This window comes from Varanus komodoensis, unplaced genomic scaffold (assembly GCF_004798865.1).
Source record: "Varanus komodoensis strain SLA01 unplaced genomic scaffold, ASM479886v1 scaffold11, whole genome shotgun sequence".
Classification (NCBI taxonomy): Eukaryota; Metazoa; Chordata; class Lepidosauria; order Squamata; family Varanidae; genus Varanus; species Varanus komodoensis.
In genome coordinates, this window is record NW_025335317.1 from 32,065,253 (window position 1) to 32,090,049 (window position 24,797).

Here is a 24,797-nt window from a genome sequence, read left to right on the forward strand (position 1 = left end):
AGTGCAAGAAGCTTCTAAATTCATTGCTCCTGCAACACTGTGTTAGCCTTCATTTCAGGCTGGTAGAGCTAATGCTTGTGATCTTCAGACATCCCCCCCTCCCGAGTTTCAGGATTCTTCGGAGGGTGGCCATGTCTCCTTTCTAGAGTAGGGGCTGTATGACAGGACAGAGTTCATTCTCACTCTGAAAAATCCATATGCACTTGCAAAATTAAAAAAGTTGCCTGCCTATTCTACACACAAAGCGGATTCCATAAGCAAGTCTATTATCACAGATTCTGACTGGAAAGCAAGCAAGAGTTCTAGCAGGTGTTTGCCATGCCAACTCCTCATTAATAAAGGCAAGGAGGTACTCATTGCAAGAAACGAGCAGCAGTTCCTCACACAGTTATTTATCACTTTTTTTACCACTATATCTCATTGTTTATCCTTACTACATTCCTGTGAGGTAAGTTATGCTGAGAGAATTTGGCTAGTCGATGGTCGGTAGGTATTTTATGCTACATTTCATGTCGCTTTGGCTATTGGGTGGTATTAAAAGTAACATATAAATAAAATGCTTAATGCCCAGCGAAGGATTTGAACCCGGTCCTAGAGTCTGCCCCAATACCCAGACTTACAGTGACAGGACAGATACTGGCAAATAAAAACAAAAGCTTATGCTAAAATAAAGCTGTTTTGTGGTATTTTTTAAAAAAGAATACATTTATTTATGGCATAAACTTTCATAGATTACAGCCTGCTTCATCAAACGCCTGAAGTGTTAACCTCAGTTGCCAATACAATATCACACACAGTTGGGTGGGCATGGGGAATGGTAAACAGCTGGAAGTAAACACAGTGATAATTTGCTCATCAAATCAAGCACACGTGTTACCACCTCTTCTGTGAATGGCCACTGTGAATAAGTGGCTATCAGTGTCTCTACTTTCAGTTCCCTGTGACCTTAATGTTAACAATCCCTGCCCAGCCAGGTGTATATAACATATACCTGCAGCTGAGACAGCATACTGGCCCTTTGCAAATTGGGAAGTAAAAATAGACTCCTACAACAGTTGCGCTGGAAGGAGCCGGAAGGTGTTGGGCTCAACCCCCTGCTGTTGCAGGACACTAAGTTACACCTTTCCACTCAGATGACTATCCAGTTGCTTTTTGGATGTTTCTGCTGAGGAAGAGCCCACAACTTCCCTAAGTAATGTTCCATTGCCATATTGCTCTGACAGTTGAGGAAATTCTTCCTGCTGTTTTCTCTGAACTCAAGTCCATTGTGCCATGCCTTGCACTCTGGAATGGACAAGAAGAGAGCTTTTTGGGGTCTTGTATAGTGCTATCATATTCCCCCTAGTCTTCTCTTCTTGAGGCTGAACATACCCAGTTCTCTCGATCTTTCCTCATCGGGCTTTGCCTCCAGCCCCTGAATCATCCTTGTTGTCCTCCTCCATATCCTTTCTACCTTTTCTGCACCTTTTTAAAACTTGGGTACTCAGAACTGGATACACTACTCCAGGTGAGGCCTAACTAGTGCTGAGTAGAAAGGAACTAGTACTTCAAGTGCTTTGGAAGTGATACTTTTGTTAATACAGGCCAAAATAGTATTTGCCCTTTTTGCAGATGTATCACATTGTTGGCTTATATTTGTGACCTACAACAACTCCAAGATCCTTCTCATTTGCAGTATTGTTGAGCCAAGTGGTCCCCATCTTGCAGAGGTGCTTTTGGTTTCTTGTTCCTAAATGGAGGACTTGGCATTTGTCCCTGCTGAATTTCATTTTGTTATTCTCAGCCCACATTCTAACCTATCAAGACCATTCTGTATCTCATCTCTCTCTTCCAGAGTATCTGCAAATCTAATTATCCTTCCTTGTACTTCCTCATCTAAATCATTAATAAAAATGTTGAAGAACACCAGTCCCAGGACAGAACTCCGCAGCACCCCATGGGTTACCTCTCCCCAACTTGGGAATGTGCCATTGATGAGCACTCACTGAAACTGATTTTGCAGCCATTTGTGGATCTAAATAATTAAAATGGGATGCCAATTTCTATGAAATGCCATTACAGATGCCAACCCACTGGCACAGAAGGGGGCTGGTAAACTCTTTGATTCGAAGCACAACTAATCAGCCCCAGTAAGATTCCCATTTCATTGGGAAAAGCTAAAGATAAAGCTTTATACTAAGTTGCCGAGATGGCTTTCTCCTATGGAAGCTCTTACAGATCCAAATGCATTGAATGTTAATCTGATTGTGAGATATGATATTTTAGATAATGATGGAAAATTGAAACCGAATCAAGAATTACAGGAGCAGGGTATTGATTTTTCTTAAGTACAAGGTTCAAATACAATCGAGATATATTAAAGACTATAGAATGTATGGTTTTATTAAAGACTATAGAATGTATGGTTTTTATAAGGAACTAACAACATTTGATCAAATGATTTTAAAACCAGATGAAAAAATGATTAAAAGATTGTATAATTTTATTTTGGACATGAAAATGGAAGATGAATAAGTTAAGGAAACTATAACATGGGCACAAAATTGTGCATATAATATTGAGTTACAGAAATGGCAAAAGCTGTGGAAAAGAAATATTAAGATAACCTTAGCAACTTCATATAAAGAAAACCTTTATAAAATGTTTTACAGATGGTATTTGTTGCCAAATAGATTAGCAAAAATGTTTCTAAATATGTCAAATAGATGTTGGAAATGTAAACACAAAACTGGTACTTTTTCTCATTTGTGGTAGACTTGTGTTAAGGCAAAAAATATTGGGTTAAAATACACAAATGGCTTGAGGAAATGCTGCAAAAACCTTTAACATTTAAACCTGAAGTTTTTCTATTAGTCATTATTCCTGATGACCTTGATAAACAAGCTATATATTTGATTTTACATTTAATTACCACGATGAGGATTGCATTTGCCCAATAATGGAGGAGCGAAGAGCCACCTACCGAAGAGTTGATTTTAAAAAAGATTTTGGATTGCGCGGAGATGGACAGATTGACCTTATCTTTGAAGGAGAAGGAAGACACATACTTCTACCAAACTTGGAACTCTTACTATTATAAGTTAGAGAAATGGGATTATGCGTAGAATTGAATATGGTTATTGATTGTAAAAAAGAATAAGATGTCAACCCAGTATGTCCAATGTCTTGAATAATTGTTGTTTTAGTGTTAGATTTGTAGAGAAAATAATAAAAATATTGGAAAAAAAGATTCCCATTTCATTTTGCTGTCTGTGGATACAGGGGTACTCTTTTTTCAAATTTCCCATCCCCTTAAAAGCCGGCAGACTTCTCCCTTTTCCCCAGCGTAATAGCATTTCCACAGTGATGCAAATACCTCCTCATTGCCCAGGAGACCAAAGGTTAGGAAGCAAGGCTTACACAAAGGCTCCCAAGCTAGTCTATGCCTTAAAATCACGAAAGCAGCAGCCACCTCACATGGTCCCCTTCTTCTGAGGAGAAGCAATTTGCACTGCCTCTGCTGCACCCTCTGCTGGTCTACTGCAGTAAAATATTTATATTGCCATTTTCATCCTGGGTAAATTTACACCTGTCAAGGAGAGCCACGGGGTCTTCCCTGGATGGAGCTTTGTCGCAGCAAGCCAAGAGCAGCAAGTAGTTCCAACTCGAGCAAACATTTCTGATCTTTCAATCCACAATGCAACAGTGAAACAAGCTGATTCCATTAGCATCTGGGAACACATTTCTTCTGGGTATAATTCAGTCTATATATTCTTGACGCAGCTTTTGTTTTTACTTTTAAAGATGAAGTGTGAGCGATCCCAATCAAGTCTTTGCTGTTGTCCCTGAGGGATCCAAGCAGCTCCGCCTGCAGGCTTTCAGATGGCCAGGAAGGAGTGTTTGTTTTCCATTGTTTGCACACGCCCCACCCTCTCATATGGCCGGAGCACATCAACAGGTGAAGCAGGGCAGGCTTCAAGCTCAGAACAGCCCAGCTGACTGCAGCACTCTGTGTTTCCCATATGCACACACAGATTTCACTCGTGGCCCCAAACACTGGCTGCTGTTTCAAGCCAGGTACTTAGTGCCTTTTAAATGGAATGCTTCCTGAGGAATTCATTGAGATTGCAAGCAGAGTGCATGTCGGAGAATCTTGCCCTCTCTCCAGTTCTGGTCTCCCCACCCACATCAAGGATAGATTTTATCCCAGTATCCAGACCATTGTTAAGCAACGGGGTTCAAGGAAGTCACAGCCAGTGTTTCACTTGTTGCCTGAGTCAGAACAGCCAATGGCACTCCAAGCATCAAGTTAAGGCCCCAGTACGGAAGTCTGGTCAAGAAGTTTCAGCATCCGAGGTAGAACATCCCATAAGCCCTAATTCCGGGGAGCATAATTCATCAATCAGTTGCACAATGCACTGCCCCTTTGTGACAAACAAAGCCAGCAGCTACCTCATTTCGTCTGATACCAGGCTTGGCCCACATTGCAAGGGTTCATGTAGCTAAAGAAATCTTGGCTTCCAAAGATCCCCATGAAACAGGACATTTGTACATCTCTCGTCCAGGAGATGTTGTTGTTTCCTGGAATTGTTTAATTAACAGCTGATACATTTGCCTTATAAATCAACTTACCTCCAGAGCAACAGTGAGGAAGGAAGCTTTTTCCTGTGGCGTGCATTTCCTTCAGGTCAGAGAGATCGTGGGCCACAGGCTGCATGGTTGTCAGGACTGCAACCAGAGCGAGAACGGGCAGAGCCAAAGGTGGGTTAGACCACCCTCTTCTGTCTTCTTGCCATCACTTCTACCATCACCACCAGGAAAGAACGGGACAGACTGCTCTTGCCAGGTCTGGACTGACTAGTTCAGAAATTAGGGCCAGCTCCTCATCTCTAGAGGGAATTACTTTGAGAAAAGCACACTGCGGCCATCAGGAATGCACATCCCTGCTTGCAGAATGCAAGCTGAGAATGTGAGTATGAACTGTGACTGACTAGCGTGAACACTCTTGGAACAGCTTGGGTGCTCCTGTAACAACTAGAAAGGTGGGTTTGTTAGATATAGTCCAAGACTGCTTGCCAAGTCTGGAAAATCGCATTTCATGCCTCTCCTATAAAACATGCTATGTAAATTGCTCTATAGCAGTAGGCAGCAACCCAGAATTAATCAGGGATACTGAGGTATTATTTACTCCTTCTAAGGGCTGTTGAGATTCCCTGCGATAAAAAGGAACTTTCAGAATGCATACTGTAGCTAGTAGCAAATGTATGAAATTCTTAGATACCGATTATGTATGTTTTCACTTAATGTATCATGCCCCCACCCCAGCCCCTCTCTGGGCAAAGTAAATTAGAGCTCAGGATACCAGAAAAGCTACTCCTGCTCAATAGTTAACAAAGAATACTAGTGGAAGAGAAGCAAAACAGCATGGCAGATTTGCAGACACTCTTGCAGTCAGTCAGTTTGCAGTCAGTTACTTTTCAACAACAAGAGGCACCATTCCAGCTTTAAATATAGCATCTTTTAACCATCTACACTGCATTCCATTGTGCTTACTGGAAACCATGGTCTTACGTAAATCTACTTCATATTTTGTGTTCATAAATACCTTACTCAGAATTTACAGCCCAGTAGTTTACAGAACTAGCTGGCTACTGAAGGCCAGAATCTACAAATAAAAATCAAGGCTTCTATCTCCTTTGCACGCAAGCATTTTCTGTGTTCCTGGCCCCCTGCACCCCTCTCTAGCGCAAAACAAAGTACACACAAATATATAACTAGAATTAGCATAATTTATTATGCATACAGCTCTTGCATACAATTTGTTTCTTCATACGCAAGGCACCTGCAATGTTTGCAAAGGAATAGCTCAATTAAATTGAAATCTACTGAAATCTCCATCAAAATCACTCCATCCCTTGCATTGGATATCATCCTTTTCCTTCCCTTTAGAGAATTTTCCTTCCACTACCACCCCTCAGGTATCTCCTTTGAGGAACTCTCTCACGACTTCGGGGCTCAAGCTTCTTAGTCTGGAAGGATGGCCAACCTTCAGTTCTTGATCATCCCTTGTAGCCGTATCCACCAGAGGGATGATTCCCTAAGAACACCATGGATCTGTTTTTCATAACTAAAATAGCTGAGAACCAACTATGGAACATCTGGTGCATATTGGAACAGATTCTGCCTAGTAGGCTTGCAATTGTGTGCTGCTTCTACATAGCTGCCACTGTGGGATAGTGAGGTCAAGTGTTTGAGAGCCTACCAGACATATGCCTTGCTGGACCAGAACAAGCTCAGCATCCTTGTCTCAAACACCTCTGGGCGACCTTCAAGCAGGATGGAAACAGTCCTCTGCTCCTCTGTATCCACAGCATTCAACATTCATGGAAGTGAAAAGCATCAATGCACATTAAACATTACAGATTAGGGAGGGCAACATTTTTGGCCTGTGGGAACATTTGGCAACCAGAAAAATGGTCTGGCCACTACCGTGAACCGGCTGCTACAGGAGGCATGGCAAAGAACAAGTCACCTGCCAAGAGTTTGGAGTACAAGGCAGAGGTGAAGTCCAAGCTCACAAACACAAAGCAACTCCTTTGGAGTTTTCAGCATGAACAGAAACCCATTTCACAGAAATCCCAGCTGCTGGTATGAATGTATGCTAACCTGAGGAAGCAGGGAGGTTGGAGCACCTTGGGGGGTGCCCAGAGGAATGCTGGTGCCTGTCTGCCTCCCTGCTGTTAAGGAGATCTCCAGGTTCTCCCCTTACACAGGCCACTCCAGCAGCTCAGAGGCAGGTTTAGATGGCTTGTATGTACACTCCCACCTTCCCTAGACAAAAGGGCCCCACTACGTACGCTTTATCTGAGCCCGCCCACCCACCCACCCAAACCCGAAGCTGGCATTACTGCTCGGAACATCCTCTCAGCAGCCATGAAGAGCAGAGCAACTGAATGGTGGTCACTTCCCATGGTATGGAAAATCACTGCACTATTCCCAGGTATCCCCTGGCAGCCTGATGCAGGAATATGACAGCTTCATGTGCACTACAGCTGCTCCATGGACCAGCCAGCATTAAGCAGGTGCTTTGAGGAGTCCCCTTGTGGGAGTTATAACACAGAGCAACCCCTCAGCAGGAGGCTGAGCAGGCATGATCCGAAAGGGAAGCAAGGGTCAGCTTAGGGAAAGGGTATCAGAGAGATTCGCCTATGGTGGCCTTTCCAAGCCTAGTACCTCCCAGATGTGTTGAACTGCAGCGCACCTAGGACAGAGGGCCCCAGGTTGCCAAAGGCTGATCTGTGGATTGTTGGACACACTGAATGGCTGCGTGCTTTAAAAAAGGCAATTTTGCCTGGCAGGTGACATTCCCCTTCTTTGCAGGAGAGTAAAGTGGAAATTGGCGATGTCTACAAGACAACTGTGAAGGAAGCACCGTGCTTGTCACCCATGCTAAAAAGTGGTAGGTGACAGCAGAAAGGGGAAGGGGAGTGCAGCTGAGGGCAACGATGGCATGCAGGTTGCTTATGTGAAGTGAAGCATAAGCAGCAAGGTTACATGTTTGGAAAGGCAGCAGCAATACTACAAACAGCTTCCACTCAAGACTCCGAGCTGCCCTGCTGTGGAAGGTGAACTCCGCAAGCCACCTCTTGCTCTCCCCGCACAGAGCGTGAGCAGCATTTCCTCTGCCACACCCACCATTCCACACAGGCCTGCAAGGAACTGAAAGAAGAGGCAAAGTCCACAGTCAGTTTCATGATTTTATTTTACCATCAGAAAAGGGGGAGCTGATGATTCCAAATCTGTTACTCCAGCTCTAAAGATGTACAGACAAAAATGCTTCAAATCAATTTAACAAAAATCTCCTTTAAGGGAAGGAGCGCAGAAGGGGAGTTGGGGTAGACATAGCTACGAAGGAGAACCACACACACACACACACTTGGTCCCAGTTCTAGCACAGCGATGGAACTCCCAATTGCCCATGGAGCAGGGCTGCTGAGCTAGAACGTGCCCACCTGGCAAGCAGAGGGAATCAGGCCACTCCTGCTTCTGAAAGCCAGGCCTGAAGGGCTTTGCTGGGGTGGCTGGACTGTTTGGGCATGATGAAGGAAAAGAATCTAATCAAGGCAATAATAAATACTGACAGGCCAGGCACATGATTTGAAAAGGCCGAAGAGATACATAAGGCATTCTCCGCTCTTGAATATTTGTCCATAGCAAGCTTTTTGTTCAGATCGGGTGAGGAGGAGCAGCTGAGCCAGGCCAATTCATCTTCTGGCCCTGAAAACCACAGGCTGCCCAGGGACTTCAGTGCTTTGCAGCCAGTTTGGATACGAAGAACTAACACGGAGGTGACAGTGGCACTAGTAACTTCCCTGCCCACCCACAGGCTCCCCCACCAGCTGGAAGCAAGTGTTTTTTCTGGCCTTGGGGGGGCCTGCAAAGATAGCAGCCTGAATCCTGCCTGAGCCCTTGGAGGCAGTAACCTCGGCAGGATGGTTGTCTGGCCAGAAGATGCAGATCCAGAGAAGGGAGGGGTGCGTGTGGATGGGGCAGGGACGCATATAAAAAACGGATAATAAGGTTGGGGGCCTCCCACCCTGCAGGATGTATGTTACACACATTAAGGCATCATGGTTACAGGAAACCACCACAAATGGAGAGCCACCCCATGTCCTCAGAGGAGAAAGGGTAGGCCATGAACACAAGTGGGCCTGGAAACAAGTGGGACAGCAGGCAGTTGCCAGCTCTGCATGGAACCATGATTTCTCAGCAACTCTTCCCCTTGCCAGAGACAGCAATGCCTCCAAACCCTCTTCTCTGGAGGCAGGCAGGAAGGTGGGCCGCTCCCTCTTTGTCACCTGCCTGAAATAATGCGAATGCACCACAAATAGCAGGCCTCTCATTCAGAGTAAGGACTGGAAGCACTTCTGTGTCTGTGCTTGGGACAGACAGTGCATGTTTGGTCAATTTCTTTCATTGATTCTTGGGGGGAGGGGCATATTGGAGGGGCAATGGAGCCAGAAGGTCTTCTTGGTGAGCTAAAAATGGGAAGGAAGAAGGAAAGGGTGTCCAATGCCAGCACTTTGGTACAGGGTGGGGTTTCTACTGTAGCCACTGTCTGAGCAACTCTTGGGAATTGGCTATGGAAGGGGCTTAATCCTTCCATTCTTTCTTGATGTTCAGGTTCCACTCCCAGGAAAGGTGGTCAGTCTTATCGTCATCTGTAAATCTGGATCGGATATTGTAACTGCCTCGGGCCAGCATACCCTTGGGGGCCTCCTCCATGGGGGTCAGAAACTCGTACTCCTCGGCACGTGGCCCGTAGCTCCCGACCATGTAGTCAGTCTTATCAACTGGAACGGGGAGGTGGGGGTGGGGGGGTAGAAACAAACATAAGCCACAAACTGCCAAAATCAGAGCTGCACAGAGGCTCTCCAAGGTGAAGCGCAGCAGCAAGCCTCCTGAGGCGGCCACCCTGGTTTGCTGCTCTGCTTCCTTGAGGGAGGGCATCCGACCGGCGGTGACACATTCCCTGCATCGGTGCCTGGGCCAAGCTCCAGTTCTCTTGAGGAGATCCCATTTCCCCCAAGTATGGGCAAAGCTCCTCTGGCAGGCCACTTGGCCAGCTTCTAGGAGTCCTTTCCCTACTCCACGAAGGTAGAGCAGATTAAAAGGGTGGAACCCACAATGCAAAGCTTTGCACTTACTTTTTACTCCTTTCCTGAAGGTGTGTTGAATGTATTTCAGCCCTGAAACAATCTCCCTGTTCACCTAAATAGAGAGAGAATACATCAGCCGATACGCACGCTCTCTGAAACTTAAGAGTAATGGTGAGTTACCAGACATCCACGAACAGCTCCGAGAGGAAATCTTACCAGAAAAGAGATTTTTATCCGGTACTCCACACCTTCCTTGAGCACAAATGACTGCTTCTTGAAACTCTCTAGGTCACCTGGAGGACAAGGAGGCGGCAGAATTTAGAGGAAGGAAAACATTTCCTGCAAGACTGATGGCCTAGCCCAAAACACCGCCCGGTCCTGCCCTCGGCTCATACCATGGCCCACCAGCTGCTCATCGGAAAGCCACAAGCAGGACAGGAGCACAACGGTGCCCTCATGTCCCCCAGCCCCTGGTATACACAGCAGCGGCAGCCACCGATAGCTTCACAGCTCAGAATATGAAGCAAAAGAAAGCAAACTCACTTCTATCTGTATTATTAGCCTCAATGGTTGGCCACAATCTCCCTGGAAGGGGCACTCCATGCTCTACCCTGATCATCCAAGCGCCACCATCTTGACCAGCAGTGCCCAAGCACAGATCTCCCTTGCCAACAAGCAACAGAGGAGCAGCAGTGAGGCAGCTGCCAGCCCAGGATGCTTCCGACACGGCCGTGTGGCGCACAGTCCTACCACCACAGAAAGCAGTATGTACTGGGCTCTTTCACAACCAGTTCTGCCAGAACTGCAACCCTAAATGAAATGAATGGGTTTGCTTTGGTCCAAAATATTTGCCGTCTGCCCAAAACCTGCAATTGGTCAATACCTCTAGCACCTCATTTACTCCAAACAGCATGTCTCCACAGCTGGACTACCCCACACTTGTTCAGCTTAAGCCAGCAAACCCTTCCCATCGTTCAGACCTGCAGGTGAGGACCTCTGGCATTACCAGCACGTTGCACCTCCTTTTGAGTGACTGCTCCCCCATCAACAGGCAGCCAGCTGAGGGGAAATGTAGCTACTCTCTGTCATTGCTTTGAAAGAACAATAGTTTGTCCTACATTTCAACCCTTAAAGCAGCCTTAGCATAAACCTGCTTTGTATGAGGTGAGGCAAGCCAAGCCAAGCCAAGCCTACCATCAAGCCCCAGAACAAATCTGCAGGGAACCATATTTTCCAAGGGTTTCCCAAACTTGAAAACGACCTCATGTCTGAAACTTAGGATGAGTCCCCCACTTAGCACAGTGGAGAAAAAAGTGGCTGGCTGTCCCCAGTGTGGGTGTAACATAACGAGGCAACAACACTGAGCCAGCCCAGGCGACCTTTACAGGTCAAGTCATATGCTGTGATTTACCCTGTTTACCTGTCAGGTCCAACTCCAAGGGGCCAGGAGCAGTCGCACAAACCAGAGTTAGTTTTGTTACCACCACATTTGGGGTGGTGGGATCTGAAAGGCAGAAATATTAGAGAGAGTAAGTGGACCAGTCCTTTAGGTTATCCTTTGACAGCAACAGCCATGGGCTTCAGAGTCAAGCTGCAAGGCTGGACCACTGATTAGTACTGTCCTAGGCACATGCAATGTTAACAATACAACTGGAACTGGGGTGGGGGCCGCCTTTGCCTTTCTTGAACCTTGCAGAACTCCAGATTGAAGTAATGACAGAGGGATCTCAGAGCAAACAAATGTTTATATCAGGTTAGGACAACTTGTGGTGCTTCAGATTTTGCTGGACTAAAAGCCCCATCCTCGCTTACCACTGGCTATGCTGACTAGAGCTAATGGAAGTTGCAGTTCAATTACATTTAGAGCAGGTCTCCAACTCGCGGCCCGCGGGCCACTTGCCGGGCCGGGCGGGGCACGGGGGAGGGGCCCTGCGGCCTTCAAAGCGCCGGTGGCACCCAGGCCGGCCTCCGGGAGCCACGCGGGATGAGCGGCCCACCACCACTGCTTGATGCGGCCCAGCCTCACCCAGACTCTACTTCCAGCGGCCCCCACGTAAGTTGAGGTTGAGACCCCTGATTTAGAGGCTTATAAATTAGCAATTCCTGTTTTAAGCTCTTAACTTTCATGATTCTCCAGTCCCTATACTTTCTTCTCTCCTAGCAGCTCTGTGCTTCTCCTATCATTTCCAGCTCTTTCAAGATGACATGTCTGCAAAAAACAAGTCACATCCAAGGTGACATTTGCTTTAGGTCTGGTTACAAATCTGTTTTACTTGCAGAGTTCATTCCAACTCTACTGTGTCACTTTGTCAGGAGGTAGCATAAAAGGTCTGCCTCTCACCAGCAGCCACACTCCCTCCAAGACAAGCCATTTTCAGAGAATGCAGGCCACACAATTTCTCCAAGGGCCCCAGACATGCCACCTGGGCCAGCTGCATTCCACAGGCACATCCAGATGCAAGAGGAGAGACCCGGTCTCCAGGGAGCTACTGGGGGATGGCGAAGGTTTCTGCACCTTCACTTCCTTCATAGCAGCATTCTTCAACCAGCTGCCCATCCAGTGTTTTGGGCTACAGTTCCCAGCTGGGGCTGATAGGACTTGCAGTCCAACATTAACTAGAGGACACCCATCTCTCTCTTTCTCTCTCCCCACCCACCCCAGTCCATATGCCTTCCAGAAATTCACTCACCAGCAGCAATGGCAACATTTCCCAGCAGTGCCTCCTTGTACTTGCGCAGACTCTCGTCATCCTTGTCCAGCTCCTGGATCTCCTGGATGCTCTTTTGGGCAGGAGGCTTGTAGTTGACCGAGTGTTCATCCTCCTCATTCTCCGCAGCAATCTGGGCCAGCTGTTCAGGGGTGGGCTCTTGCTCGGCCATCTCTGCAACTGTGACTTATGTCTGCAGGGCACATACACAAGGACGTCATTAGTGCCTTGGCAGAGAGTTCAGCGAGGAACAGCCATGCCGGCCGCTGTCTGCACAGAGATTAGAGAGCTGCTCAAGTCTGGTCCTCTTTTGGCTTTGAGCGGGCAGCATGGCATACGATCACCAAGGGAATTGGGGGGCGGGGGCAGAAGCTCCCTGCTGGAGCACTTCCATCCTCAAGAAAAGCAGCACAAGCACCTGCACCTTTCCCCCTGCTGCTGGAGGGAGCGGAGACTCCTTTGCTGCATGGGCAGCTTCTGCCCCTCACACCTCAAGAGCCGAGCAGTCCATCACCGGCATGCTAGCCCACGCAGCAAGCCCTGCCTCAAGCAAGCCAACAGCCCCACAGCTCACAAAGCAGGCAGGCAGGCAGGCAGGCAGGCAGGCAGGCAGGCAGGCAGGCAGGCAGGCAGGCAGGCAGGCAGGCAGGCAGCTGCTGCTAATACGGATCTGCCTGGGGGAGGGACTGATAGGGCACTTGGTACAGCTGACTGTGGGCTCCCAAGGCTGAGGGAGGCCACTAAAGGCAGCTGCTATCTAGGCATGGAGGGGAGAGAAAAGAGAAGAGGGGGAGTGGGGGTGGAGAAAGTGGCAAGCACTCAAGACAATGAATAGGAAGCTATTGTATGAGGAAGCAAAAGTAACCATAGTTAAGGAAGCTTGTTCCCATTAGAAACCCATTTCAGGCACGCCCAGCTCGGCCAGCCCTATGGCCTAGAAAGAGAAAGCCCCACAGAGCAGCAACTCAACACAGGGGGCCCTCTTGGAAGAAGGTTCAGTGACACTGCAGAGGCTTTGGGGTTCCCCCCTCCCCCACTGGGCTGCTGGCGACCAGTGAGCCTGGGGCTCCGGTTTTTGGCAAGGAGGCTGTTTCAGGGATGCTGCCCTCTCCTCTGCCATTTTCTGCCCAGCAGCCCACCCTCAGTGCTTATTCTTGTGCCTCTCCTCCGCATGTGCCTTTTCCATAAATACACAGCAATCAGGACAAGGGCTAGAATCAAGCCAGGCGATACTAGCAGGGCTAAGTCAGTGCTGTACCCTTGAAACCTGGAATGCACCTCACGCACACAACCAGCTACACTGCTTGGTTCCTGGACCTACACTGCTGCCAAAATGCACAGTCATTTGCCCAGCATAAAGTGGGCAGGGAGGAGTCCATGCCTGACTGTAAGCTGAAATGAATTCTGATCCTTTGCCTCCGAACATCACACACCAGAGACATGCATCAGGGTGTTGTGCTAATCCCCATAAAAAGACTTGACTTCAGCAGGCCTTCTAGGATGACAAGGCAGAAGCTTTCTGTTTAGCCCAGTGAGCTTTTAGCAGACACATTCTCTGCTCATAGTACCTATAATATACTGGGTCAGACCATCGGTCCATTTGACTCAGTGTTGTCTCCACTGATGGGCAACAGTTCCCCAGGGTTTGAAACAGCAATGCCCTTCTCTGCCTGGAGATGTAGAAGTTCAACCTAGAACCTTCTTTATGAAAGCCCTATGCTGCACCGCTGAGCTGCAGCCCTTTCCCCAATCCGTTTAAGGCTTAGAGGAAGGAAACATGTGACCTTCCAGATGATGTTGGACTCCCATCAGCTCACCAAGCACAGTCAATGGCAAGGATGATAGGTGTTGTAGTTCAGCAACATTTGAAGACCATGCGTTCCTTATCCTGGGATCTAGTGTCCAAAGCTCTGGTGGTCTGTGTACCTTCCAGTTCTAGGAGCACTAGAAAATCAGACAGCTCATCAAAGTTTCTATGGCCTTATTTATTCTTGAGAAGAGTCACTTACTTTGTGAGACTGGCAAGGGTGCTACATATACACACACTTACCCACCTTCCAGCCTCTTCTCTTTTATAAATAACTTTGCTCAAGCAAACATGATACACCCTTGTTGTGAAGATAAGATTTTAATATTTTTACTGCAGCAGCATTGTATTACAGTTTAGTGCTAAAGAAATGCACTGTGAGATATGCTCAGATTATTCACTCTGCGTTTTTTGGGGAAGTGGAAGGGAGGAGGAAAAGAGAGAGATTTCTGAGAAACCACAACAAAGAAACAGCTTTCCTAACTTGCTGTCAGCTACCTTATGTACACTGACACTAGTGATAAGTATTCAACGGCAATAGCTCAGCCAACATGTCCCGAAAGGACTTAAGGCCTAAACCAAGACACCTAAGCAAGCCACCAGGCATGTCTTACATCCAAGGGTTTTAGTAGCCAGGGGTGAAACAGAGGTGGATCTCAGTGGCTTGCTATATTCTAGCCTGCTAGGAGCAAGTGGTGTGCAGTACAAACTCACCACTGCGCAACCAGTGGCCCCAAGTCCCTTCCTTGTACCAATGGCAGTAAAAACTTCATGAATATTTCCAGGAATTAAAGCCATCAAAGGTGCAGAGGAAGATATAGTTTGGGGAGGGGCACTCCTGTGTGATCTTAAGGGCTATGCAGTCCTCAAGTACGGGAGAGGTGGCCTCCATTCCCAGGCCACAGGGCCTGTGAGAAGAAGCTTTCGGCAAGGCGCAGCTGGAGTGCTCCTTTAAGGCAGAGTGGCTGGCTGCCCTGCCTGGAAGTATAAAACGGTGCAGCCCAGCCCTACCAGGGAAAGCAGCAGGCCCCTCCCCTCCCAAGCAGGAAGCTGGCTTGCTCCCCAAGGGTGTGTCCACATGCCTTGGACATTACTGAAGAGCTACTTCCACTGGCACAGCTCAGCTGCTTTCCTACGTGCATCAGGCCAACCAACCAGGCTTCTACCCAGATCCCATTTCCCTCTCTCTAAAAGCAGCTAAGAAGCATTCTGCAGGGCCACCAGAAGCAGCTGTCCTACCAGCTGCACTACCACCTTGTGGCCCCAAACTATATGGCCAGGTTTCGGGTCACTTTTTCTCCCATCCTCTCCCCTTCAAAAGGAAATAGCAGGACCACATGCATTCCTGGGCCAGGATATGAGACTGCCTTATACAGAGTCAGGCCCTTGGTCCACCTACCCCAAAGAGGTGTGCTTGGCACCCACTCTTTGCAGCGCCAGGTAAAAAGCCTTTTTATTTACCCAATATTTCAACAGCTAAATTTTTATTCCTATCTTTTATATTGCATTGTGTCTGGTACAAATGCTATACCACTGGACTTATCTGATTGCAGTTGCTATTTTAATGCATTATTTTTTATTTTATACATTACTGATTGTTATACTGCTGTCTATCATTCTATCTGTTGTATATTTTTATGCTGTGAACCATCCAGAGAGCCTTTTCTAGCTGAAGGATGGTATATAAATTTTAAAAACGCGTAAATACGTGCCCCAATATTGTCAATGCAGACCTTGCAGCAATGAATTGCTAAGATTTCAGGCATTACCTGGGCATGCCAGGGACAGAACCTGGGACCTTCTACATGCAAAGGAGGGGCTCTACCAATGAGCTGCAGCAACCCTTTCTTACGCAAATGTCTCTTTCATACAGACTCACTCCAGTTGTCAGCCTGGAGATAATGCATCCACACGTGCATCCCAAATTACCCCAGCATGGGAACCTCACTGCCTTTGAGAAAATGAAATCATGTATACAACAACCGAGAGATGTCAGGACAGGGACTAGAGACACTTTAAATAAGGAATTAAGACCAGAAGTAGGCAATCTGGGACTTTCTAGATGTTCTAGACTACAACATCCATCACCTCTGGCTCCTGAGAATTGTAGTTCAACACTCCTACCAAACACCAGGTAGGGGCAGGCTGCTTTGCATATGCTGCTGACATTTGGCAAGTTGTTTTGACTGCCCAGACTCCTAGGGAAGGCAAACACTGAAAGCAGATCTACAGGCACTTTTGCTCCAACAGCACAGAGAAGCCTCTGGGGGCTGAGGCAGGCACTTGCAACCCAAGGCAAGATGAAGCTTTCCTTCACACATCAGGTCGCTGGATCCCTGCCCACATTAAGAAGAGTTGCTTCAGACCAGAGAGGAAGGTCATGTTCTAACAAAAATTTGCTGGAGTCTCTTAAGCCTCTTCCTTGGAGGAAGAGAGCAGTTTCCTACAGGTCAGTAGGATAAAAGTCCTTAGAGGGAACAAAGGCCTTTTATTTGCCATTTCCTGGCAAAATATGAGATTTGAAACCTACAGCAAGAGATTAGAAGAAGATTCTGCAGATCAAATTAAACTCTCCACCTCCTCAAGGAGAGGAAAGGGAACAGAGAACTAGCTGCAATTTCTTGCAAGACAGATAACACCTTAATCAACAAAATGAACACATTTGGGAAAGAAAATCAAGATTCCCATAGGAATCACGAGGCATTGCTTAAGGTTCTGGGCAGCCCCAAAGAAAACTAATGTGCTTGTAGAAAGGAGGTGGCTCTGGAAGGAATACCAGCATTCCAGTATATTCCAAAGTAGAGTTAGCCTGGAACACCCAGATTTGAGCTTTGTAGCACCCTAAAAACTATATGATTCCTCATGGCTTATGTGGACTAGAACCCAATGTAAACACAGGGAATGCAAGGGCACTCTGACAATCCACATGCATATGAGGAAACAAATGAAACATTGAACCCAAGATGCTACAAGGATATGTTTCATCCATCCGATGATTCTAGCAGACAAAAGCGTATGACAATATATTTGTTAGCCTTTAAAACAGCCTTTTCCGACATGGTGCCCTCCAAATGCTTTGGAGGAGGGCATTTCCTGGAATGCCTGACACTGGCCCAGCTGTCTGGAGCTGATGAGAATTACAGTAAAACACCTGAAGGAAACCAATGACGGGGAAAGATGTTTCAAGGTCCCACAACATTCGTTTTCATTCTACTATAAGGAGATGAACTATACATGAGCTAACAGCCAAGTGCATACAACTAGAACCCAAGTAAACATGTTTAAACAACCTGTGCACACTGAATCAGTGCCTATATATAATTGCTTTGGTTATAAATCCCTCATAAGCAAATCATAAGCCAAGTCTTCCAAGCTTAATCTTCCACAAAGAGCATGCTGAAGATGATATCAATAAGCATGCAGACACATGTAAATCATGGGACTTGGCACCCTGAAATTTATAGCTTTCATTTAAAGTAAGTTTCTAATAATCCCAGTTCTAAGAAACATCTTAAAAACATCCAGGCAATATTTGTTGAAGACCAAGAAACCAAATGGGACTGAAAGCACGATGGGAATTCCTGGTCTTCATACACATAACCCAACTAGCTACTACCTCTCCACCTTCTTGTAACCTATTTATTATTCAAACATTCCAAACTGTTCAGCTTGAAAAAAAATTATACAATGGGTGGTGGAATGCATTCTGGGCACATTTCCTTGGCACAGAAATTGCTTGTAGAAAGAAACCTGATATGTACAAACCTGAACATGGAGTAATCTTGCACTTTGTTTTTTAAAGCAGTGCAACATCCAGTGACCCACAGCTTCCTTGCCTTCAAGTACTAGCACTTCGGAGAATCACAGTTTCCTGTATGTGACAATCATTTGTTGCCAGCCTGGCTTATCAGCAGACAATGTGGGACACATACTCCTTTTGAAACATTTCCTTGCTGAGCAATGCATTGCTCAACCAACTTTATTTATTTCAGCAGATTTAAGAACATCCAGGATCACCAAGCCCCCCACACCCTACATGTAAGAATTTGTTCAAATTTTCATCAAGTCCATCCTAGACCATGGTCATCTTAACTACATTTGTGTAGTGTTCATAAGTGCATCCCCTCAGGGTCTCTCCATTTCCACATAAATTGCACCAATTACTGGAAAGTTATCCTATATTATCTAGAACGCACCGGAGAATAAAAATACGGAAAGGTCAAAACAAAGTGTGTTGAACAATTTCTAGCAATATGGTCAGTTCAGCCCTGATTGGACTGGCAAGTCTGCAAATCCATCTATATTTAGGGGGTTGCAGGGAAGGAAGACAGGTCAGGAAAAAAAAACAGATTAGCTACTACTGTAACTGCTGGGACTGCTGAGAATCCTTTCAGTACTAATATAGAACTGATAAATTCTCCAGGAACAGGAGCATCTCTAGATCCAATTATAGTTCTACAGAAGCAACTCAGCAAGGCTGAACCCTCACACACCTGACAAGGAAAGCTGCTGTAACCATTAACACAGTTAACCCAGGATTAAATATTCTGAGCCATTTTTGAATCTGATGATTCAAGGCTGCTCCCTGAGTACTTCAGATTAAAAACTGCAAATTAGTGACATATCAAAAGGCAGACCTGCCTGCGCTTGAGTGAGTAGGGTACTTACCTACATCTATAAAGGCAAGCAATTTGGTTCCAAATTGGTCTCATAGTGAATTGCTCATTACATGTAAGCAGCAATGAAATGATTGCCTCATTCACTGGCTTGAAGCACAGTTGGTTGATACAGGGCAGGCCATACTGGACACACTAAAGAATACCATTAAGGTAAGCCAATGCTTCAGAATTTCACAAGTCTTATTCATGGAATGAATCCGACTCCAGGAAGGAATCGCCAGACAACAGGATGTGCCTTCTGTTCTACATGTATCAAGCAAGTTGCATACTTAAGGTACAAAATACACCCTTGCTGAACTTTCCAGCAGGCAATGCTCATTTTCCTACACACATTTTCCTATTTCTATATAGGGAAACAGCATTGCAAATTAGCCCTTTGAATGGTAGGGCCAAAGCCAATGCCTTGGATCTGTTAAGTAGCCAATACCCATCTGGATCATCAGAGTGACTGCTCACTGGCAATGCTCCTAGTCTCCTCCTTTCCCCTCTGGATATGTTGGGCTACAACTCCTAGCCTGCCACAGCACATTTGCAAGGCACCAAGTTAGGAACGACTGCTCAAGTTCCTATAGGCAGAACTTTCCTACTCCTCCAAGCTGTATCGCATTCATCCTTTGGAGGCTTCTAAAGAAAAGGTCGGCTGGAAATTAAAAGGCTCAAGCTCTTCCGAAAAGCACAATCCAGATTGATCAGATGGTAACCCAGACATGAAGAACGTTCAGCACTGCAGGGAAGACAGGGCTGTGCCACCGGGGAAATGTGCTGCCAAAGAGAAGCAAGACCAGAAGCCTCTCACATGAATGGTCCCCAAGGCTAAGCCACTAATTCACTTTGGCAGAAGGTTCCATTTGAATGAATTGACACCCCATTAGCCTTGGAGATAATGCACTGTGCTTCAGTGAGGGAGAGAGGGATCAGTGGGGAGTCTGGAAGTCCCTCTTATATGCGCAGTTGAGCAGGGTGGGGGTGCAAGAAACCATTGATTTCCAAATCCTGTAATTCACACTGGCTTTTATCACATCTGCTAGCATTTTTAATGGGATGCTAAGTCTTTGTTTTAAGACTTTCTGGTCTTCCAAGGGGAAGAATATCCCAGTACAGAACACTTCATAAATATTCAAACGCACTACAGCCTCTAAGCACTGGTTAACTTTGACAGATTCTTACTGGCCTAAAATTATCACTGGATACCATTCACTGCCACTGTGAGCTAGCCAGCAGTACAAACATACATAAAAACACATCAGCCAATATTGACACAGGTAAAAGTTAGGCATGCTAGCAGTCTTGGCTTTCAGTGGAAGAACTACAGTGGCAATCCTTCTATTAGAGAACCCACAGCAAGCAGATCATTGGGGTAACAATTCTCTGTTGGCAGGCCTCTGATGGATTGAATGAAGGATGTAGCACTGAATTAACAAGAACACTTATAGTAGAGTATCACATAACCAGGAAAGAAATTGAAGTCATCTATAGCCAGACATTAAAGACTCTTATGGCACACTGACAGTTAGACCACTATAGCCTGGATTTACTAGCCTATGCTAAGTGCAGTCACTATAATCAAGCCTTAACTACAGTTCTACACTTCCTCCTAAAGTCACCAGTAAGACAAAAGCAGTATCTTTGTTTAAGCAGAGAAAAGGCACTTTCTTCCCATTTTTCAACAGAAACCAGCTACCTACATCAATGGCTAGGGTTGTGTTCCCTCCGACACCTGTGTTATGCTTCCCTGAGCATCCCAACCAACCACTTCCCAGTTTCTCTAAACTTTGGAGAAACTGACTTGTGATCAGTCTCAATGCTCAGCCCCTATCTGATGTTGTTTTTGCTTTGTGTATGTCTCCCCTTGCTGCCAGTGGGGCACCACCAAAACTGACAACAAGCTGCTGATTTTCCTGATATAGCATCTTCCCCTCTCCTCCCACTGTGCTGCCAAATTTCGGCAGGACAGCAAATTAGGGCTGCAAAACAGGGGATGGGTGCATGTGGCTCATGGCCTTCTGTTTGCCAACCCCATATTAGGTCAAAGCCTGGCTGAAGCACTTAAGTCCCACTGGAAGGAGTCTACAGATTAGCCATTTTGTTGAGCATGGCAAAAAGGGCCATCAGTACATTTAGACACTGGTCTAGAGCATTTGTTCCTTAGTGTCAAGCAGGCATCTTCCTGTATCTATAAGTTTTTCAATACCATTTATGCAGGCCTGAGAAGATAGCAGTGGGTTTACATATTCTTTATGTTACAAGCAACCTGTGCAGAAAATCTTTCCCATTCTCTAGACCTATTGGACATTCAGGCTAAGGAATATACAACCTTTTTAGCTACTGTTTGAAAGCACCTACCTAGCATTACTAGGTCTCTTCAACAGATTGTTCAAAGAAGAAACCACATATTCACCAAGGTCATCTTATCTTAATTTACAGAGGCCACTAAATCCAATGCCAAAAATGACACAGGACATTAATGAACAGAATGTACGTTCGCTTGATTTGAGTGACTTTAGCCATAATTATGAATATACCGACTCTTGAGAGTAACCTACTACACCCTTTCCCCAACTGCAGTACTCCAGATATTTTGGACTTTGACTTCCATTTTTGCCAAACAACATGCTTAATGGTCAGGAATGTTGGAAGTTGGAGCCTAAACCCTCTAGGGGGCACCAGGTCGGGAAGCCTAACCTACTATTAATAAGGCAAGCTGCTGTAGAATGACCAACATTTGCACAGCATACTATTAGCCAATTGCTTATGCACATTATCTGCCTCCTAACCTGTAGTAGTTTGCTCTATCATTAAAATCCAGTGGCTTTGCAAGCTTCCCCCTTAACATATAGTCAAAGCCAACACAGAATAAATCTAAGAAAGCACTCAAAGATAAATGCTGGTTTCTAAAATCATGAAGCTGACAGTAGTACGAACCAGTCAAATCTTCAAAAAGCTCAATAAAGAACCATTTTAAAAATAAGAAATAAACAGCAATATAAACCCACCAACTTACTTCCTTGAACTCAGGCAAGATTTACGTTTAACAGACATCTATCTAGACTTCTAGGAATATGGAATTCATCAGTATCACTAGCAAGAACATACGGTAACTGTTCTTGCCTAGTTACTCTCAAGCTTATTTGAACTACCTTTTTGAGTAATTAAGTGGAAACATACATCTGTTTCCTCTTACTAACACAACATGTGTTCAATACCAATCTATGCCATTGATTGTTTCGATACACTATTTGAAAAAAAAGGGGGAAAGTAACATTTCAAGGGTGCTGTACTGGATGTTATTCACTAAAACGCTTAGAGGCACAAAAATGTGTTGAATCTATCATATGTCCCCCTTACTCCACTTAACACGAGCAGACTAAATGATGGGTCTAATCAGTTCTGATCCATAACCTAACCCACCTACACTGTTAATTTTCTCAAACATGAGAACTCCTTTCAGAATTCACTAAGCCCTTCTAGGCAAGACTCTCGCAACATAAAATATACCAGCCAATGAATTTTCAGAAGATTATACTATTCCCTCCTTGCCCCCATACTAGCAGATAGCGACATGGCACAATAACAAGCACCCTAACAGAAAAATATATTAGCGCCCCTCGACAGGGAGACCATTAAGCAATGAAAACAGAAAGTCAGCCAGGTGGGGCACAGGGAAGTTGCCCTTATAGTCTGAGTGCCGGCAAATTCTAAATCTCAGCAACCCTGGCAAGAATGCTGGGAAAGTGACCCCGAGTAAGAGCGCACACCGAGGCCGAGAGTGCAGAAGGGAGCACGCAGGAAGGGAGCGACCCCACTTCAAGGCACGCGAAGGAGGCAGAGAAAGAGTAAGGCGAACCCACGCGCGGGAAGCAGCCCCAAGCCGTTGCCCTCCTCCCTTGCAGCAAACGCGCCGGCCTCTACCTGCCTCGCGTGGCTGTTGCCGCTGCCGCTACCGCCGCCGGTGACAAACGCCGCCCGCCACCGCCCAGATCCACCCCGCCCGAGCGCGCGCCCCCGCACTTCCGCGGTGCCCGCCTGACGTCACTTCCCGCCAGAAGTAAGCCCTCCCAAGTTAGGCATTACTTCCGGCGAGCGGCCCCGGCATTGGCTCCCAAGGCGGCGGCGGCGGCGGCGGCGAGACCAGAGCGGCGGGGCGAGAGAGGGCCGTAAAGAGCGCGTACTCCGGGTAGAGCTTCTGCTTTCGCGCTCAACTTTGCTCGCCCTCGCCCGGCAGCCATCTTGGGGTGGGAATGGCGGACTCTCTTTTCTGCTGCGGCGGGCGAGTCACGCTCTCCCATTGTGAGGACGGAGGGACGGGATCGGGCGTCTCTGGCTTCGGCGGAGCTCTTTTCTAACCGCCTAGCGAGGAGGAGTGCGTGAGCGCAACATGGCACTCCGCTGCTCACAGGCGTTCACAGAAGCAAGTGCGGAAACATTGATCAGCCCCTTTTAGGACTACAATAGAAGTGCTGTCGTGATAGATGTAGCCGGTTTTGCCTCGATATATTTAGAACGAACAAAAATATTCACCATTTCTACCAGTGAGCCTGATGAGTGGGGCGGATTGTTAGGCCGGAGTTACAGTTCACTGTACCCCACGTTTGATGGGGGAAATTTTACCCCTTCCCCGCATGTAGCTGCTACAAATCGCACCTCCACACCAAGATGTACGTGGGAGGAATGGCGATAGCAGTTCTGCTCACTTCATTTAGAGGTATCATTCAAAGGGGGAGTAGCGGAGGAATCCCGTCCTTGAGTAAACATGCATCGGGCAGGAACTATGCAGTTAAGCCGCTTACTTGGCTTTTAGTTTAAAGGAATTGGGTCATGGCTAGTCTTGTCTTCGCTTTTCTTTTAAAGTATTTGGTACCATGCACTACTATGATCCGATGAGGTTGCAGTTTTACAACCACCAAACAAACTTAGGGTTAAGCAGTTCTGTGTAGTCTTAGTATAGAGATGTGCATAGGATTCCCTCCCATGACCATTGAGCACAGGTTGCTTTACCAGAACATTCTCTATGTATAGTGCCAATTGACTATTTAACTCTACCATCTGAGTTAACTTTATCAAATAAATATAAGGCGGTGGTCAGAATAGGCAATAGCTCAGTACCCCATACTTGTATTCCAATAGGAACAAACTTGTTCCTTATATTTAGGATAATGCAAACAGTGTGCCACTTTCATGAAAATTGAATTTATGCTTATGGCCATGTTTGTGTCACAGGTTTTATCAGGTTCCAACAGGATATCCTATAGCTGTTTAGTGGCAGCTTAACACAACCTTTGCTTAGCTAACTATACAAGTGTGAAGCATTGAAGTAGCAGTTAAGATTGCTTAAATTTCTTCATTGCCTCTCTGAAATATCCACACTATAGATTTTTACCAAAATATTACATAAACTCCTACCAACCCACATGGCTGCTGCACTAACTTGAGGATACCCTCCTAGTGTATACAAGATTTCAGTGTCTATAGTGGTTCCGAACAGTGCCTTTAGTATCATAGCATCCACTCTTACTCCCTACCACTAAAAATTAGGTTGGCATTGACTCTACCAACTAAAAATAGTTTCCAACAGGAATTCCTAGGAATGTTATCTTGTCCTCTGTACAATGCTAGATAATTTTTTTAATACAAGTGATTCATAAATATTGTATAATAAATACCAGGTTTAGATCAATACAATTCCACCATGTAGTTAATTATGTAAAAAGGACCCCTTGCTTAACTCAGCATTTATGACCAATTCCTGTATGATAAATTATTAAGTGTATACAGCAGCATTTATTTTAATATAGCTCGTTTCTAAAACTCAAGAATTCTAGGGAGTGTATAATTCTTAACTTTCTGGGAATATGAAGAATGTACTCCACCCACAGAATTACATCTGAGAATGAATTGAAACAGAAAGGTTCCATTGTCTTCCTAATATGAACAGGCTTTCTCTGTGAAGTTTCAGGAATTACAAAAA

At 45.9% G+C, this 24,797-nt stretch overlaps 1 protein-coding gene across 2 annotated transcripts; it reads right to left on the reverse strand.

The window, feature by feature from the left end:
* Positions 1–7,723: 7,723 nt before the first annotated feature.
* On the reverse strand, positions 7,724–22,834 carry ARHGDIA (Rho GDP dissociation inhibitor alpha). Of its 2 annotated transcripts, none has more exons than XM_044419902.1 (6): positions 22,742–22,834; positions 12,329–12,539; positions 11,059–11,142; positions 9,855–9,931; positions 9,687–9,750; positions 7,724–9,332 (listed from the first exon to the last, which is right to left on the reverse strand). In XM_044419902.1, exons 2-6 carry the CDS (start codon positions 12,516–12,518, stop codon positions 9,133–9,135), a joined length of 615 nt encoding a protein of 204 aa, XP_044275837.1. In that variant the 5' UTR covers positions 12,519–12,539; positions 22,742–22,834; the 3' UTR covers positions 7,724–9,132. The 2 variants fall into 2 exon arrangements, with proteins under 2 accessions (XP_044275837.1, XP_044275836.1); XM_044419901.1 differs by having other exon boundaries at positions 22,746–22,812.
* Between the last annotated feature and the right edge of the window lie 1,963 nt (positions 22,835–24,797).